We start from the raw sequence: 19685 nt of genomic DNA, 5'->3' as shown, positions 1-19685 counted from the left end.
GATCTCTAACTCCAGTTCCTCTTTTAAATAAAGAGCAGCAACATCCTCCATTTTGAATTTGCTGTTTCAGTGTATATACCTCCAGGTGGCTCCCAGTGAGCCACCTCAACTCACAAAGTGGAGCTCTGTTCACCTCACAAAACATCCTGTGCAGGGCATGTCCCTTGGTGTCTGCTGCCCCAGTAGCACCTCTCCTTGGGAGTCTGCCACAGGTCTACCTCAGGTTGGCATCAGCGTGAACTGAGCCAACATGTGCTGTGCAACTTCAGAGAAGCTGTGCTGATGGATTAAGCACTGGCCTCAATACCACATGGAAAAACACTCTTTGATGGTGTATGGGAAATCACAGCTTGAACCACTGATTAATTAGCTGAGGCAAGTGTTTTGTCAGATGTGGGAGCACAGGTGAGAGTAATCTAGCTGTGCTCCCAGAAGGGGTGGACTTCAACTCCACCCCCTCTGAGACCTCATTTAAGGGCTGACCACCACTGAGGCAACATCTCTTGGAGATTGCTCCCCAGTGGAGATTGCCTCAGCTATCTGGTCCAGGCACTGACATTGGTGAGTTTTCTTTACTAATAACCTTTGACTATTTATCACTTTCTTGGTCAACATCTTTATATTAGTCACCTTTTCATTTGGTGAGCCAGGCAGTGTAGCCTGTGGACATGGGAAAAGAGATGTCTTTCTTATGGAATATGTTTAGCTGGTTCAAGGGGGAGAAGGCCACTCCTTTAGGAAAGATCCTTCCTGGGCAAATCCCAAGATTCATGGGATCCCCATATTTCCAACTCGTGATTATTATTGAACAATGGGGTCCCTTATGGGTGGTGGACAACATGTCCCCATTTCATTTAACTAAATATTTTCAAGGATTGCATAAGGACATACTTAATACTAGAGAAAGACAAATGGCTGTGTCTATAGTAGCCTGGCCCTTTCTAACTGCTTTAAATCAGGCCGAAATGAAATCAAATGATATAGAGCATGAAAATCAATTATTAAAGGCTCGAGCTGAAAAGCTAGAAAGCGAGCTCAGTTTATTAACGGGGAAAAATCCATTGCTTTTTTCACCACATCCCCAAATTAGATATATCACAATGAATGATGAACGAGATCCTAAAACAACAGATCAAGATAAAGTCACCAAAGCTGATCTGGAAGAACCACATAAGGTGGACTTATTAGAAGTCCGTCCTGTGGTGACTCAAAAGACAAAGAAGATCCAGGACCGGCCAACGGGGGTGCCACCAGATCAGTGGCCCCCTGCCGAGTCTTAACTACACATAACAGCCCGCCCCTACACACCTTTGGAACTCATGGATTTGGTTCAGTGAATCAGACAAAGGCCACGAGAAAGTGTTCCAGTCTGGCTGTTGCGTCTATGGGATTCAGGGGCAGAAAGTGTATTAGTTAGCAGACCCGAGATATCTGAACTAGCAACTATAACCATCCATCCTGCCATTAGGCAAAGGTTATATGCAGGGTCCCAGTTCCCTGATGAAAATCATTCAGTCATAGATTGGTTGATGGCTGCATGCCAAATGGTATGGTCAAATAAATCTGACATACTAGTAAACATAGGCATGTGGTCTTCCATGGAGGACCTTCAAAATTATATACAGGAATTGGGCATGCAAGAAGCCATTTATGAAGATACAGTCGATAGCCCTGATATGGTAAAATTTTCTGCAGGGATGAGGGACCTAATATTGCAACAAGCTCCCTCACATATGTATGGAACATTAGTTTCCATATTAAATCAATTGGTGGCTTTGGAAGCGGCAGTTCAACAGTCTGCTCAGTTAGTAGTGGATCTGGGGGAGACAGGGCGTTTAAGAGCTAAGTGCAATATTAGGGTAATAGAAGATGCAGAGGTCTTTCCAATAACTCGAACTAGGAAACTAGCCCTGCGAACCCCTCAGTCAGGACCTATAAGAATGTCCCGAAAACAAATGTTTGGTGATCTTCTTTGAGCTGGCATTCAATTTACAAAAATTGATGGCCAGCCTAGCCATGTCCTCCTTCAGTTGTGGAAGCAGCTGAAGGATGAACAAAAGTTTCAAAACTGTCCTAAAAGACCAAGGATAAGAAACATAGAACGACGGCCAACAGCAACTTGGAACTTAGAAGATTTCATTGTTCCTAGTAGAAAAAAGAAACCGCCTCAGGTGTCTTGGGCTACAATACCTGAGACTTCAGAGGTAAAAGATTTGAACCTAGCCCAATTCATGGCATGACGAGGGACGTCAGTCGCCCTAGGGCCTCCAGACGGGACCGGAGGCCCTATGTAGAATTAACAATATATTGGTCCTGGAAAAATATACAAAAGGTTATGGCCCTAGTGGATACTGGGGCTGAAACGTCTATAATATACGGAGACCCAACAAAATTTAAAGGCAATAGAGTGATGATTGGAGGTTTTGGGGGACAGACCATTCCAGTCACCCAAACCTGGGTAAAACTGGGGGTTGGGCGCCTCCCACCACAGGAGTATAAGGTATCCATTGCCCCAATTCCAGAGTATATATTGGGGATTGACATCTTGTGGGGCTTGGCTCTCCACACAGTGGTGGGGGAGTTCTGGCTCTGACAGAGATGTATTAGTATCCGAGCAATACAAACAATATTGAGAGGCCATGCAAAACATGAGCCTATTTCTCTGCTGAAGCCACGCTGGATTACTAATGTAAAACAATATAGACTCCCGGATGGGCAGGACAGAATAACAAAAACAGTGCAGGAGTTAGAGAGAGTGGGTATTATAAGACCTGCACATAGCCCATACAACTCCCCAATATGGCCAGTGCAAAAACCGGATGGAACATGGAGGATGACAGTAGATTATAGAGAACTGAATAAGGTCACGCCGCCCATTCATGTGGCCGTACCCAATATTGCCTCCCTAATGGACACACCAAGCAGAGAAATTAAAACATACCCTGTGTCCTGGATTTAGCAAATGCATTCTTCAGCATTCCAATCAATGGAGAATCACAAGACCAGTTTGCTTTTACATGGGAGGGCAGGCAATGGACTTTCCAGGTCCTACCGCAAGGGTACGTGCATTCTCCCACCTATTGTCATATTTTAGTGGCGTATGACCTGGCTAATTGGGAAAAGTTGGATAATGTCAATTTATATCATTATATTGATGACCTCCTGTTAACATCCGACTCATTAGAGGTGGTAGGACAAGCAGCAGATTTGTTGACAACTTATCTGCAGAAAAGAGGATGGGCTATAAACCCACAGAAGGTGTAAGGTCCAGGGTTATCTGTGAAATTTGTGGGAGTAGTTTGGTCGGGGAAAACCAAAGTACTACCCAGTGCGGTAGTAGATAAGGTTCAGGCATTTCCAGTCCCTGTGACATCTAAGCAGCTGCAAGAATTCTCAGGTGTATTGGCGTATTGGCACTCCTTTATACCTCATTTGGCGCAGCTATTGAGGCTATTGTATAAACTCACTAAGAAGGGTCAATCATGGGATTGGGGGAAGATAGAACAGGATGCTTTCCAACAGGCAAAACTGGCAGTTAAACAAGCCCAGGCACTGGGTATGTTTGATCCTACCCTCCCAGCCGAATTAGATGTTCATGTTACTCAGGATGGTTTTGGCTGGGGCGTGTGACAATGCCAGAGTTCTGTTCGAACCCCCATTGGATTCTGGTCTCAGGTTTGGCATGGAGCAGAGCAAAGATATAGCATGATTGAGAAACAGTTATTGGCTGCCTATTCAGCATTGCAAGCAGTAGAGCCAATAATGCAGACAGCAAAAGTCATAGTAAAAACTACATTACCAATCGAGGGGTGGGTAAGGAATTTGACCCACCTTCCTAAGACAGGGGTGGCCCAAGCACAAACAGTAGCACGATGGGTAGCCTATCTGAACCAGAGAAGTAGTCTGTCTTCATCTCCACTTAAAGAAGAACTACAGAAAATCCTAGGCCCAGTGACATATCACAGTGATGCACCAAAAGAACCGATGGTTGTTCCACCAGAGAAGAGTCCCATTCAGGAAGGATCTTATTCCTGAAGATGCCTGGTATACGGATGGATCAAGCAAAGGCAACCCGAGTAAGTGGCGAGCCATAGCATACCATCCCGCTACTGAGACAATCTGGTTTGATGAGGGGGATGGTCAGAGCAGCCAATGGGCAGAATTGCGAGCTGTGTGGACGGTTATAACTAAAGAACCTGGTGACGGTGTCCTGAACATCTGTACAGATAGTTGGGCTGTGTATTGGGGGCTCACTCTTTGGATTACGCAGTGGGCTACTCAAGAATGGACTATCCACGCCCGACCGATTTGGGGTAAAGACATGTGGTTAGATATATGGAATGCAGTCAAACGCAGGACAGTACGCGTCTACCATGTCTCTGGTAATCAACCCCTGCAGTCACCAGGAAATGATGAAGCTGACACACTGGCCCGAATCCGATGGATTGAGAACTCACAATCTGAAAATATTGCCTGTTGGTTACATCAGAAACTACAACATGCTGGACAAAAGATAATGTGGGCAGCCGCTAAAGCATGGGGGCTGCCTGTACAACTATCTGATATCGTCCAAGCATGTCAGGATTGTGACACTTGCTCAAAGATGAGACCGAGGCCGTTGCCTGAAACAACATCCCACATTGCTAGAGGATAGTCCTCTTCAGAGGTGGCAGGTTGATTACATTGGGCCCCTCCCTCAATCTGAGGGGGTGAGATATGCCCTGACCTGCGTCGACACTGTAGGTGGACTGCTGCAAGCCTATCCAGTGCCAAAAGCAAATCAGGTGTATGCCATCAAGGCACTTACTAAATTGATGTCTACCTATGGGACACCTCAAGTTATCGAGAGTGACCAAGGGACTCATTTTACTGGTGCAATGGTACAGCGCTGGTGTAGTGTATTAGGCGAAATCGGACCCTCGGGATGTAACGTGATAGGCCCTCCCCTGCTTGGTCGTGCATATGTAAGAAAGGTATAGATGAAACAGGATACCTATATAAGGGACCCTCACATTCCAATAAACGCCATTTGCCATGTGCTCTCTTGTCACTGTCTCGGCATTTGGCCCAGCCGCGGATAGTCAGGGATGAACACGGGACAATTCAGAACTACAATTGGTGACCCCTCCGTGCCCTGGCTGTGGCTGCTTTTATACGGCTTTGTTCCTGCTGCGAGCGACATACTTTCTTCTTTTCGTCGCGGAGTAGACAGAAGCCCGGTTGGTGGGGGAGCGGCCGTACCCCTCCATTGTTGGGACACTTATGCCGGATACTGACTGCGGGTCAGTGGCGCTATGGAAGCCGTGGTTAAGGTACTCTTCCTGTAAATCTCTCTCTCACAAACAGGCCCCTTCTAGGAAAGAGCTGTTTGCTCTTCTTTCTTTGCTAGAGAAGGAGGGGCCGCTGGCGGCTCCCTCAGATATTTACGACCCTGCTAATTGGGACGGGATTACTTCTGTGTTGGCACAGCACATTCTTGTCACGCAGAAAGCCTCAGAGTTTAAGACCTGGGGTTTGGTTTTGGGGGCCCTCAAGGCGGCCCGCAATGAGAAACTCGCTAACGATCGAGCAAGATCGCCCCAGTTCTGCTCTTTCCGGGGGGGAGGATAAGATGGTGGGCTCCCCAGAGGTCCAAGCAGTGGAGTTAGTCACAGGGGAAGTGGCTGCGCTCACAACTGCCGCCCTACAAGCAATGAAAGCGGCTTGGAAAGAAGGGAAGATAGATGCTCAGGTTGGGGCTGCTTCAGGAATTGGGTCGGGAGGCTTTTTCTCTTACAGATGTGAGGATTTGAAAGACAAAGACAAGCTGGTGCGAGCCATCCCGACCGCACCCATCACTCCGGCTGAACAACAAGCAGATGGCCCTGTCCAGCAGCATTCCACACATTCCACATCCTTATCTCTTGACCAGCAGAAGCCTTCCTCGGAGGCCCCATATCGGTATCCAAAGCAACCGGTTATATTCTGCACTCCTTCGCCCATCCTTGGGGGTGGGGAAGGGGAGTGAGCAGGGGCGGGAGGATGGGTCCCTTCCTCGAGATGGGATGGGTTGTGGGGGGCGGGGTGGATAGGCGTAACCAAGATAGAAGCCAATCCACATCAGCGGGGGCGGAGGCGGAGGCGTTCCTAGTCATCATAACCCTTCCCCAAGAGGGTGGGCTACTGATCCACCTCTACCTGTGGGGAGGGGGAAGGGAGAACAAGAGTGACCAAGTCACGGATTGGTCAAAGATAAGGGAGGCATTCCTTTTTCTCGTTAATTGGGGGCCCGGTCAGGGGGCCCCGGGCTCAAGTGGAGTCTCTGAAGCAGAAACAAAACCTGCTGACGAGCGAGCTACTTTAGCCAGAGTTGGAGTCGGTTAAACTGCTGTTAACAACTTTGAGAAGTTTTTTTTCATCTATGCTTTTGTTTGTTGTGGTTGTGGACTGTGATTGATATCAGTCCTTGGATGTGTTAAAACTACACAATTTGGTTATGGCTTGAAGATTGGTGGTTTAAGTAACTTGTAACGTATCTTGGAATTTGGAAAGTTTTGTGTATGCACCTCTTGGGGAAGTGAGAAAGTAATTTTTTGACGTTTGTGCTTCTCCAAGAAGTTTATTGCTTTTGAAAAACCTAGAAGTGTTTGCAGACCTTTTTTCAGGTCATCCTGGATTTCTGGTACTTCCTTCACAGTGATAATCATTCCTTTCTTTCACCTCTTTTTTGTCAGACTGGTTATGATTTGCATGTAACTCCTCCATAGTGTTTCCAAATGAAATGAGCCAAGGGACCTATCTAATATCTGTTAGTTGTGGTCACAAAAGAGATCTATCATAAAGACCTTTGCACTAATGTTTTTCAGTGTCAGCTCCAGCCCAGTGGTATCAGTGGACAATAATCATCCTTAAAACTATACTACTTAAGTAAAAATGAAGGAATAGAGATGGCACTTCCAGCAGGAAGGCTTGCTAAAATGACATATGTATTGAACCTTTAAATCAAGGATGTGATGATGGACAACAACCAGTAGCCCTAACTTCATTTTAGTTAACAAGGAAAGAGTGAAAAGTCATGGAAAAAATATGATAATATTAAAGAATTTGGAATCAGGTTAATGGGAAGGCCCATTCCTGCTGATAACTTGGAGGAGAGGAAGAATGCTTAGGATAAACTGTATTGGTTATTGTCACTGTCTTTGTGATTGTTAGATGTTTATGGTATGTGAAAGTATGAATGCTATATGGAAGTGGAGTTATTAATGTTACATGGAAGTGTAATTGAGGGTACGAGTAGTGGAATTGTGAAAAACAAAAAACAGCAAAAAGGTTACAGAAGAACAGTGAGTTAAAACGTTGAAAGTGATCCGCTCTAGCCAGAGAAGTTTAAGTGCCAGCAAGAGAACACAAACCCCCGCGCTGCCCCTCCTCACTGCCTACCCCCCCCCCCCCACCCTCCGCCGCTTGTGAAAGTAAACAAATCGTTACTTCCGAATGGGGGCAAAAGCAAAACATTCTGAGTGCTCGTGCCCCTAGTTTAGTGTTAATCACTGCCCCTGCTAGGACCAGTATTACAGACAAAGTGTTTGTCTGGCAGTAATTGTTACAATCTTTCGGTTTTCTCCCTCTTTGTCTGCAGAACTGATTGCACCTCTGAAGGTCTCTTGCTAGTCCGAGCAAGAATGTCTTCATTTTCTCCCAATAATATACACATTGAGGGAACTAGGGTAGGATTCTTGGACAAATTTGTTGATGGGGCTTGGAAATTGTATAGAGGGGGAATTGTGATGGTGGAGTTGGATGGAATGGTGGCAGCTGTACTAGAGCAGGTCCTGAAGATCCCAGGATGAGTTTTGCCCCCAGTGGGCTGAATGCAACGTGCACACAGCAGTGCAAAGATATTTGTTCTTTGGCAGTTACAGGTGCATCTCACTCTATACTGCATCAAGAATTACTACCCATAGATGATTTTGCAACTATAGTAGTAGGTCAACAAGAAAAGCTTACCAATTAAATTAAATAAAGAAGGAGCTAAGGGTAAAGCAAGTAACAAACAATAGGAATAAGTAACTGTAGCTCCAAATAACTTTTCTGAGTAGTTTGTATTGTAGAGAGATCTAATATAGTGGTTTGTTGTCTTTTAAGAGCAGGTGTTCCACCTGGGCTCTGTATCATGCACTGGCCATGCATGTATGGAGCACATGTGAAAAAACCTTGCAATCTCTAAGCAAGAATTAAAACAGGAGAGAATCTGTGATGGGTGAGAAAGGCAAAGTGCACTTTGAAGCAGGGGACGCCCTGCAGGCACTGCCTATCACATTCACCACTATTGTGTTCCTTCTCTCTCCTTTTGGTGGTTTGCCACCTCATAGTTATCGATAAGTAATAATACATTAACTTAGAAATTTTCATTTATAGAGTTGTCTAAAATGAATGCTTGAATGAGTGTGTATGTGTCAACTCAAAAAACTATGATGTTACATGTAACCTTATGTTTAGTGTATTATCAGTCAAGGTTTTGACTGAGTGATGATGATTATGTTAACATTTAAGTCCCCTGCAGCTCAGTGACACTGGGCCACCGCCATCATGGTCCTTGGTGTGCTGCGACACATCAAGACAGACAATGGCTTGTGCTTCATCTCGAGATCTACTCAAGGAGCATTGGGGAATATCTCACTCAACAGGCATCCTTGGGAATTCCCAGGGACAAGCAATTTTGGAGAGAGCCAACCACCTCCTCAAAGTGAAGATCTGTGTGCTTGGGGAGGGGGAAGGATAGTCAGGCAGAGTCCCAGTAGTACAACAGGGTGAAATTTTAGCTCGTGCATTATATGCTCTGAATCATTTTGAGCGAGGAGAAAGCATGAGAACCCCTACCTAGAAACACTGGCAACCAAGGGTCCTTCAGGAGGGCCCACCGGTAAAAGTTAAAGGTGACAGTGGGTCCTGGGAATCAGGATGGACTGTATTAGTGTGGGGCAGGAGGTTTGCAGCAGTAAAGAGCAATGAGACTGGGGATATTCAATGGGTATCCTCGCATCGAGTTAAACCAGAATTGGCTAAACAAAACAAGAAGGCTAAGGAAGTAACAAGAGTTGAGTGTTTCTTCATAGGATTTGCCAATTGGATGCCCGAAGAGATTGGAGAACCCAGAACAAAAGAAGCACAGGAAGACGCTCCTGTTGATACCAAAGAAGAAGAAGGGACGTGAATCCCCTGACAAAGAATCTTTGCTGCCTACGAGAATTACTGTGTTGACATTTATATACCTCATGTGTTTATTGTGGTCACCAGTGGGGGGCATTCACCTGCTTAAACAGCCAGGAAACCTTTGGGTTACATGGGCTAATCAGACGGGGAATATGCATTTTTGCCTTACTTTACAATCGGCTGCCTCACCCTTTCAAGCATGCCTTATTGGGATTGACACTTGGGACACCAATAGCTTGCAGTGGCTGAGCCCTAGATGCTTAACAAGGGCATACAGTCCACTGAATCCATTGAATGGGTCCTGGGTTCCACCAGCAACAACTTTTAATGTTAGCAGACCGGATGGATCGGTTAGAGAGGTATATTGCAGGAATTATTCCAGGTACAATGGCTGCGTCGTTGCCTCTTTTCCCAAAGGCTCAGGCATATATGTGATTTCCGTCTGGAATAATAATTCCGCTAAAGCCTTACCCCCAGGAATTTTCCTTATCTGTGGGGATCGCGCTTGGCAAGGGATTCCAAGAAATGCAATAGGGGAACCCTGTTATCTAGGAAGGTTAACTATTTTATCACCCAACATTACGGAGGTATATAAGGCACTCAATCACACTTGACCTAAGAGAGGAATTCACGCCTTGGATTCCGAATGTGGCGATGATGCTAAATTGTGGGGACCCATGGCAAGGATCTTTGCTTCGTTCCTTGCCCCTGGGGTAGCGGCTGCACATGCTTTGAAGGAAATTGAAAGATTGGCTTGTTGGACTGCAAAACAGGCTAATGTTACTTCTCAACTTCTTTCGGACCTGCTTGTAGACGTAAGCGGCATTAGACATGCTGTATTTCAGAACAGAGCAGCTATAGATTTCTTGCTTCTGGCCCAAGGGCATGGTTGTCAAGATGTCGAAGGGATGTATTGTTTTAACCTGAGTGATCGTAGTGAATCAATGCATAAGCAGTTAGCTTGGTTGCAAGATCATACCAAGAAGATTGGCATCCAGGATGATCCATTTGGGAACTGGCTGGGTAGTATATTTGGATCATTCAGTGCCTCCAAGGATGCATCAGACGGATGGTGACAGGAATCTTCGAAGAGAAACGTGAGCAAGAACGAATGTATGAGAGGCTCTAAAGAAGCATGAAGAGTAAAAGCGATCGGGTTGTCACGGGTTAAGCTACTCTATCATAGGGAGGGGGAAATGTAGTGTATTAGGCGAAATCGGACCCTCGGGATGTAACGTGATAGGCCATGCATATGTAAAAAAGGTATAGATGAAACAGGATACCTATATAAGGGACCCTCACATTCCAATAAACGCCATTTGCCATGTGCTCTCTTGTCACTGTCTCGGCATTTGGCCCAGCCGCGGATAGTCAGGGATGAACACGGGACAATTCAGAACTACACGCTGGGCAGAAGAAAACAACATTGAATGGTGATTCCACCTACCATATAATCCAACAGGGGCAGGCCTTATTGAATGTTACAATGGTATCCTCAAGACTGCCCTGAAGACAGACTCCCAGTCCCTGCAGGGGTTGACAAAAAGACTATACGAAACCCTGTGGGACCTGAATGAAAGACCTCAAGATGGCAGACCCAGTGCCCTAAAAATGCTGCAGACTATATGGGCCTCCCCTCTTAGGATCCAAATTATGGGTACTGATAATCAGGTAAAACCGCAAGTTGGTAATGAAAATAATCTGCTCCCTGCCCCTGAGAATCTAGAACCAGGAATCCATAAAATAAATTGCCCCTGGAAGGTGCAGGTAGGACCCAAGTGGTGTGGCCTACGTGCACCTTGGGGGAGATTACTGGAGGTGGGAGGTTCAGTAACCCCCTTGGTGATAGGTACATGGCCTACTGACATCGTGGTCAATACTCCAATCTTCATTGCTAAAGGGACACCTATTATGTGCTTATGGCAAATTAAGACTCCTCCTCTGGTGCCAGATACAGTCATACAGCCACAGATATCTGGCCAGAGGGTATGGTATCGGCAGCCGGGACATAATCTGGTACAAGCAGAAGTACTGACCCAAGATAAGAATACGGCCTGTATCTTGCCTTGGAGGGCAGACCTTCCCCTCCTAGTACCCTTGAAACTTTTGTATTACTCTCCCTAAGACTCTAAGCCTCTAGGACCATTGTAGGACGATTCGCTTGGACTGATGAAATGCAGATAGACTTGCACCTTAAGATGGCTTGTCTCCAGTAACATCTATCAAGCACTGGCCCACGGAAGATCATGAACACCCATCAAATCATCACTCAAATTATATCAACATTTATGGCAATGGGAAAATTGTATCAGCGTCGCGTTGGGTCTCTGTAATAGGGAAAACTCACCCAATCATTGGTTCATGCTGTGAAGGGGTGTAGTGTATGGGAAATCACAGCTTGAACCACTGGTTAATTAGCTGAGGCAAGTGTTGTGTCAGCTGCAGGAGCACAGGTGAGAGTAATCTAGCTGTGCTCCCGGAAGGGGTGGACTTCAACTCCACCCCCTCTGAGACCTCATTTAAGGGCAAAACACCACTGAGGCAGCATCTCTTGGAGATCTCTCCCTAGCGGAGGTTGCCTCAGCTATTTGGTCCAGGCATCGACATTGGTGAGTTTTCTTCACTACCAACTTTTGACTATTTATCACTATCTTTGACAACATCTTTGTATTAGTCACCTTTACAGATGGTAAGCTCCTGGTATGAGCAATGTGGCTGCCCCTGTATGAAACAGGCAGCCCAACCACACAGCCCTGGGCAGGAGGTGGCCTTGGATGAGCTCTGCCATCTTCACAACACAGTGCACACGTGAGCCTGTCATAGGTACTGTGGTAGAGACTCTGCCTATAGCCATGGTTCTTATTGGCTGTCCTGGAAATTTCTTACAGGATTTGGTGAAATTGTTACTGGTCTTGATGAGATCCGTAAAGGCCCACTTTGCACTTTTCCTGCCTGAGTTTGAGGATAGTGAAACATGATGTTTGATCAGTGATGATGAGGATAATGAAAGAAGGGTGTGGCAGAGACTTGCCTTCCTCTCCTTAGAGAGCAATTTTCTGTATCTTACCTTAACCAGGGAGATAAGGGAATTAGGGAATAAGTAGGGAAACAGAGCAGCTGTGTTTCTTTGGCTTTCTTATCGTTTTTCACCTTTTGTCACTTCTTATGCTCCAGACATTTGAACTGAGTGAGATCAGTGGAATTTCTAAATGCTTATTCTTCCCAAACAACCACACGTTTCTATATGCACCTCATTCTTTACTTTTTATTTCTTCTCTTCTAGTGTTTCAGCAGGGGTATTTATCCCCACATGTGTTTCCACCTCTCTGTGTGTCTTTTGTTTTTCTAGCTGTGAAATACAGAGAAGAGTGTTCCTGCCCGTTAAAGAAGACTTCTGAATCTTCTGAATCCTGAAGAGGAGGTGAATGGACATGTATCTGTTTCCTTTTCAAGTTAAAAATAGTAATACTAACTTTTGCAGAATCTTAACTGAGCACTGAAAAAGAAAAACAAACAAACATGTCTCTAAGCAGCAGATTTATTTAACTACTTTTATTAAAATAAAAATATCATGCATTAATACACATTAGACATTTCTGAGAACCAGTAAAATTAAGACTACATCATTTCTGCATAAAGCAAGTTGAGCTGGTAGAACATGCAGCCTACGTGTTGGAAGGGACTGGATAGAAAGATGAAAATGAGAAAGGTGCTGTAGTGGTTTTTTGTTTGTTTGTTTTTTGTTTTTGTTTTTTTCCTATATACAAAATTAATCTTTGGTGAGGAAAAAATGATTTAGTTTACTAACAATGATACCAGGGACTTATCCAGGCTGAATGTGTACCATCAGTTCTAGCTCCTCTTTACTGTACTGTAAACCCAATGTATTTTGCTGTCTTATATCACAGATCCTGCAATTCTTTTTATCTTTGTCTGCTATGTGATCTACCACCTGGATAATTAAATACCAATGCTTGGGAAACCTTGAAGTTTTATTTCATTTGCTTTGATAACAGAATTTTTCCGTTTTACTAGAGTAGTGTAATAATGTATCTGTTTTTCATGTGTGTGACTCTAATTGAAACTTTGGACTTCCTTACAATGGAGTTGTGCTGTGTTGTTGTTGCAAAACTCATGATTATGAAATTCAGAGGTGTCCATCAGTATAGCTCTATGTGCCAAATGCCACATGAATGAGAATCTGAGGGGCTGCTTGACTGTCCTTTTGCTTTTCCCATAAAACTGAAGTGAGAACCTGCCATGTATTATGAAAGAGCAGCTTTTGTTAGCGCCCTGATAAGCAGCACCGTGTCTTTTTTTATTGCACTTGCAATTGTTACAATTGTTAGCTGAATTTTTACTCACATTATGGAACTCCTGCACTGTGCTTAGAGATCCAAAGAGTCTTGAAGAGAGGAAAGCTTTTGTTATTAGCTTCACTAAGCACTGGATAAGTCCCCCAGGTGACCACAAAAATCTAAGTCCGTCAATAAAGAATTCCTAATGTGATTTCTTTTCTGGCTACAGACACTGTAGGCTAGCCACTGATTTTTCATACCCCCAAATACAACAAATATCACAACAAAAGTTCTCAACAAATTAAAAACAAATAAAATGAATAACATACACCTCATTATTCTCACTCAATATACAAACAATCTTTGATCAACAGTATAAACCATTAAACTATATAAAAGTCATGAGTTTCTTGAACAAATAGTGCTTTCATAGTTGAGTAACTTTACAAAGCTGCAAGGGTACCTTGTATCTATGGATATATTGCTTGACAGTTCATTAAAACAAAGAAATTATTCTTTATATTCAATTGATTGCATCAATGCAAAGCAGCCTAAAATGGGGCAATAGACCCATAGGATCTCTGGTTATCAAAATCACTCAACATTAACCTTGTTTTATACTTTCAGTGATTTCACTTGATTCAACCCATTAATTTCAAGGTTAACAGAATTAGGAATGAAGAATTAGAAAGAAACTTAGCTATGTAAGCCAACTCTTCTATCACTGTAGACAGCTACTTCACATGGACCTTTCATTAAATATAAGAATAGCATTGATGATTGAAGATAGATTGAAAATCCACAGTTTTCAGTGAGATAGTGAGAGGTTAGGAGTATGGTTTGGCTCAATTCCAGAGCAACTGTAAATGTTCAGCTACATAAGAAAAGAAAAAAATTCAGCAAGTCCATTCCATAGGTTGCAGGTGTGGCTTTGTGTTTAATTTTTTTCACCATATTAATCAGAAAATTCATTGCTTCAAGGAGAAAATACAGAGAAACCACATCACATCCAGACAGCCCCAAGTTCAACAAAGCTGAAGCATGCAGGAAGACAAGAGTAAAGGTGGCAAAACACCAGCTCTGAAACTGCCAAAGGTATTTTGCCTGATGACTTCAGTGATGCAAGTAACATGTCTCTTGCCAGGTCTTATAATCTCTCTTTTTCTTCAGGAAACTTCTTTTTTCTAATGCTACTAAGGGTTTCCTTCTCTGCTAATTGCAGTACAGCCTGATGTCTCTGCATTCTCTTCTCCCGGTCTCATTTCACTTCCCATGTAGAAGAATGAGGGGTTTATGTACAGTACCTATTACTGATGTGAATGAATAACAATTTTCAGTCCACTAGGCTTTGGTAACACAGGTGATCTGCAAATACACACAATGCCCAACTAGGCAGAATGTTCAACAGAAAGTAAGTCCTATAATGGAAGTGTCACGATTTCAAATTTTCCACATAATTAAAGTAATACATAACAAAAAGTGCTTTCATTTTAAAGTCTTGCTGTCTGCCTACATATTCACATAAAAGGCAGCTATCTAATCATGTCTCATCATTGTATTTTTTCCTAAATCTGAGCCAAAATATAATGTAGTTGTTTCTGTTTTTCTTTACTGTGTCCTTGTTTAGCTATTGCATTGAACAGAAAATGAATCAAAATTGAGCAGAGGTTATAGATCTGGCCCAGAATTTATATCTGGTTTCGATGTTTGGTTTGGTTTTCTATGGACAGGCCTCAATGTCCTGTGAAGCCCCCCTAGCACAGTGATGCTTTGGCCAGTCTCAATGAAGGATGGAGATCAGCAGCTTTTCCTTGTAATGAGATAGCGTGAGAGTGGTGATCAGTACCATATTTCTTTAAAGCATGAGAACAAAACATTACATCTTTGGTCCTAATGTAGCTTATTAAAAAAGATTTTAAAAAATGTCATACTTTTCTTTTGTATAAATTTTATCTATTATTTTTTTAAAAGTCTCCTTAAAAACTTGTATGTTGGAACAAAGAGATAAAACTTACAGAAAGAACACTAGAAAATGGGATTCCAGTATAGAAGACTGATTCAGTGGTGATAAAACATTACAAAGTATTCTTGCAAAATGTTACATGCAAAGTTTGATGCTCCAACAGTATATGGTCTTCATCAAGAGGGAGGACACAAGCTTAGTCCTGATCCAGACTACTTCTCCCATAATGCCTTATGTAGGAGAATTCCCAAGCCAATTTCCTTTGCAGCAGAGAAAACAACCCAAGGCCCAAGTGAAATAAAGTGCACTGATACCACACATGGATTGCTGGAAAACATTGAAGTAACATGAACATTCTTGATGTGACTTACGTTTTCATATCCAAGCATGTAATGCTTAAATTGTTACTTAAAATAGTTTGTCACTAACTGCTTTATGATTAAGAAACACTAACTTAAGAGTGGTATCATTTTGCCTTCCATGAGAAATACAGAGAAAACTGAAGTTTTATTTTCTGGATTGTAAATTGTCAGTTACCATTTAACAGTGGCTGTGGCGTGTTACACTACCCAGTTTAGTTATGTTTTTAAAATCAGTGTTTTATTCCCATATATCCTGAGAGATATTTTGAGGCAGAGCTTTTGAGTTATTTTTGGATGCTGATATATGTAAGCTGTCAAGATGCAGTGCCTTTATTTTATTTATTTAGAAAATAAAATACTAATACTTAGTTTCATAAAAGTTATAAGCCTACAATTTCTATGTCCCATTCAGCAGCCTGCATTTCATACAGCGCAGCATCAGCAAGGTGCTGTAACTCCTGTGAAAGTGCTGCCTGATCCAGTTTGGCTTTACCAGCACCTACAGGGCTACTTGCTGTTACATGGTGACCTGCAGTGAGAAGAAAAAGCATTTCAGCTGCTAATTATTTTTTTCAGTGACAACTGTTGGGTACCTTGCTAATACCTGTTATCCAAAAGCACTGCCCTGTGTAGTATCTGTGCCTCCAGTGACAACACAGCTGCACAATCTCATCCACCCCCAGTGCTGCTGTATCTGCCCCTCGAATCACTGCCTTTTTTTTTTTTCCTCGCTTTTTAATCATTACTGAGCTTCCTATTTACAAATCACGGCTTAAAGGGTGCATATTTAGTGGAATTATTTCACAACGCAGCTAATCCCACAGATCTGGAATCTTCCTGTACATTCTTATCAAGATCTAAAGCCTCTTTCCTACTGTTCTCATTAATATAAATATATATGCATGTATATGTATATATTAATGAGAACATACATCCATATATATATATATATATATAAAATAATTTTTAGATGTATTTGCCTGTTTCTAGTAATAAGTCACCTCTGAATTCCTCCTAAATAGCTTTAGAAGGGCAAACAAACTAACAATTTAATGCTACGTAACACTGGTTATATATATTTCTCATTCTTAGTGGTTTTCTTGTTTCAGATGAAAGATTAAAACATCAATACATTCTTCTATGTAATGCTGTTGGAAATGTGCTATGGGAGTACATGCACTGTATGATTTTCTAGAGTTCTGCTTGGAGACAGAACAGATTTAGTGAACTGAAAATTATCTGTGCTTTCTGTTAAAATGCATATTGGTTTTATTTACATTCCTCTTGGGGTGGCAGGTGGGCAGAAAAGCACTGTCTGGGCATTCACACTGCTTTTGAGAGCAACAGAACAAATGTGCTCTCAGGAATACAAGGAGAAATTTGCCACTAGCTGGACATGGGAACTAAATTTTGGTTATTGTTTTAAACACAAACAAGTAATAATCAAAGTCAGACACTTAATTCCCCATAGCTCTGTGGCTGGGACTCACGTCTCAGTGACACAGATCTTGTGAAATAGCACACCAAGAAAACCTTTGGATTTTGACTAAATACACTTCTCTACCTCAAGCTGAAAGACAGCTGATCAACTACTGTACACACAGAAGCTGCTGATGTCTTTTTCACTGCATTACCTATAAAAAGGGCCATTTCACATCACCATTCTTTCACTCTTCAGTAAATCTGTAAAAACAATGTTCTAAAATTGATGAACATGCTTTCGATTTCTAAACTAATGGTTTGATTAAAATTGCACTGCTGCCAAGCTGCTGGAAAGTCACACTTTGGGCATTTTACTCCTATTGCCTTCATAAAGAAATGTCATTATTAGGGGAGTTTTAGATTCTGTAATGTGGAGCCCTTGAAAAAGCACCTGCTTTGTCTCCTGTGACTGACACACTATTGGTATTCAGAGCATTTATACTATTAAGCTAAAATCTTAATCTTGGCTAGTCTGCCTCTTCTACACTGACAACAGAAGCCTAAGCTGTGTTGTGTTGAAGAAGCAATGAGAAGTTCTGTGTTTCATAAGAGGAAGGCAACTTTTTCCACCATTCTAGATTACTCTTTCTTTCCCAAACCCATGCTCACTGATCCTCCTGCATTGCTTTGAGGTGCAAGAGGTCACCCCATGGGAAAAGGTACATTGAAGCAAACAGCTCTGGCGTGTCACAGCTACTGGCCATTTTCTGCCTGGAAGTGAGTAAAGTGCTAACATGGGCATGACTATTTTCTTTGCCAAATGTAGGAAAAAGATTTCTAAGTCTCTAAAAGAGACTACTTGGCTAGAGCTACCTGTGTTTCTTGCCTTACTCAAGTTTAATTTAGTATCAGTCTTCGCATCTGTCTCATGAAGGCTCCAATTTGCAACCATTTGCATTTCCTTGACATTTGTTTAGAGTCTGCAAAACATTATTTGATGCTTAATTTTTCAGTTATGGCAACATCTTTAAAAGTTTTGTTGAAAAAGAGAGTCATTTTGACAACTCTACAACAGCATAATACATCAGAAAAACACCTTGTATTTTACTATCAGAAAACAGACCAGTGAGTGCTCTGTAAAAATCTACAAATTATTGTGAGCTCCATTTCTCCTGTGAGTTTTTAACAGCAGTGGTCAGTAGGTGATGGGACTTTCCGTTCACTCCTTGTGCTTGTTTTCCCCAGAATAATCTGCTTCATCCTGCCATGGAATGAATCTCTTATATATCCACCAGATGCACTTTTCCTGTTCATGCCAAGATGCAGTTTGTGGAGCCAATTTGTAAAAATCCTGTGATTGAAAATAACTTTCTGTTCCAGAACTTTTGGAAAACTATTTAGTAACATTGTTTTTCTTTCTGCTGCTGATCTGATCACCAGCTAACAGACAAGCAGTACAAGCATCTAATCTTGTAAAAGATCCAAAATAGAAACATTTATAAAAATACACTACAAAAATATCATAGAAAGGAATTTGACCGTACAGAGTGTACAGCTTACAAGTTCATTCCAGAGTGGCTTCTTACCATGCTACCATTCGAAAATGAAAGGAATGCATCTATATTTTTTTCTGTACAGGAAGATCCCATTCCATTTCAACACACATCTCAGTGCAGAGTATGGGCTTAAGCTATACGTGGAAATGGGTAAGAAAAGAACCAAACTGTCCTGTGAGATTGGCTTTGCAGATTCAGATTGTGTGCTGAAGTGTGCTTATTGCTGCATTGCAGTTGACATTTGTGCTGAACAGCATTTGTTCTTGCAACAGCCAGGCAATTCACCAGTCTGGCTTGCCTCACTGCAAGAAGAGATCCTCTGTGGTCATGCAGAAGCTTCAATGTATTCACTTTTTGGTGCTGCTACCCTCAAGTACTCTGGATTTTCTGCTGCAGGAACTTTCAAGAGACCATTAGGTTTTGTTTCATTTGGTAAGAAGTCCTGCTGGTAGTCAGGATTGTCCAGATTTATTTGGTGATTACTTGACTGGATCCAGTAAGGAGAACTCTCAAAGACTGTTTTGGCCAGTGGGGACTGATTTGTGTTGAGATACTCAGGGTTGTCCATAGCTGTGCTGTGGGAATTCTGGTAGCTTGAGTCCATGGGGAGCTTTGAGTTTTCTTTGAGAGAGATGTTGTTGTAGATTGGATTCTGGACCATGGCAGTAGATGGGTCAATGGGCATAAGCTGGTTTACATACTCTGGAATTAAAAACAAACAAATGAGATAATGAAAAAGATGAGGTATGACTAATGCAACTATTTGAATCACTCAAGGCGTAGTTTTAATTCATCTGCAACACTTTTTCCAGTGCAACATCTCACCAGACTTCCCAGCTCTGCATCCAGAGTGGAAGAAACCCAAATGCAATGACTGCCATGCTGTACATAA

At 42.5% G+C, this 19685-nt stretch overlaps 2 protein-coding genes and 1 pseudogene across 5 annotated transcripts in view; 2 read left to right on the top strand and 1 right to left on the bottom strand.

The window, feature by feature from the left end:
- The first annotated feature begins 680 nt into the window (after positions 1-680).
- LOC146761840 (uncharacterized) lies at positions 681-1976 on the top strand (annotated as a pseudogene).
- A 3015-nt stretch (positions 1977-4991) lies between these two features.
- On the top strand, positions 4992-13248 carry LOC146761839 (uncharacterized). 3 transcript variants are annotated; one of them, XM_085539854.1, is made up of 2 exons: positions 4992-5940; positions 12542-13248. In XM_085539854.1, exons 1-2 carry the CDS (start codon positions 5546-5548, stop codon positions 12588-12590), a joined length of 444 nt encoding a protein of 147 aa, XP_085395980.1. In that variant the 5' UTR covers positions 4992-5545; the 3' UTR covers positions 12591-13248. The 3 variants fall into 3 exon arrangements, 2 of the variants coding, with proteins under 2 accessions (XP_085395980.1, XP_085395979.1); XR_014943458.1 differs by lacking the exon at positions 12542-13248 and adding an exon at positions 9096-10521 and having other exon boundaries at positions 5025-5940; XM_085539853.1 differs by lacking the exon at positions 12542-13248 and adding an exon at positions 9096-10521 and having other exon boundaries at positions 5394-5956.
- The window catches only part of EGFR (epidermal growth factor receptor), a 159217-nt gene continuing 152248 nt past the window's right edge, over positions 12717-19685 (bottom strand). Inside the window, exon 28 of one of the 2 annotated variants that reach the window (XM_015854890.3) lies at positions 12717-19495. In XM_015854890.3, coding sequence (XP_015710376.2) covers positions 19119-19495 — 377 coding nt within the window. In that variant the 3' untranslated portion in view covers positions 12717-19118. The remainder of the gene's footprint in view (positions 19496-19685) is intronic. The other variant, XM_015854891.3, reaches the window with a different exon arrangement.

This window comes from Coturnix japonica, chromosome 2 (assembly GCF_054131305.1).
Source record: "Coturnix japonica strain WE chromosome 2, WE-NBRP24, whole genome shotgun sequence".
NCBI classification, from domain to species: domain Eukaryota; kingdom Metazoa; phylum Chordata; class Aves; order Galliformes; family Phasianidae; genus Coturnix; species Coturnix japonica.
Note: the sequence above shows the minus strand (reverse complement) of the source record. Positions and strands in the feature narration are given on the sequence as shown.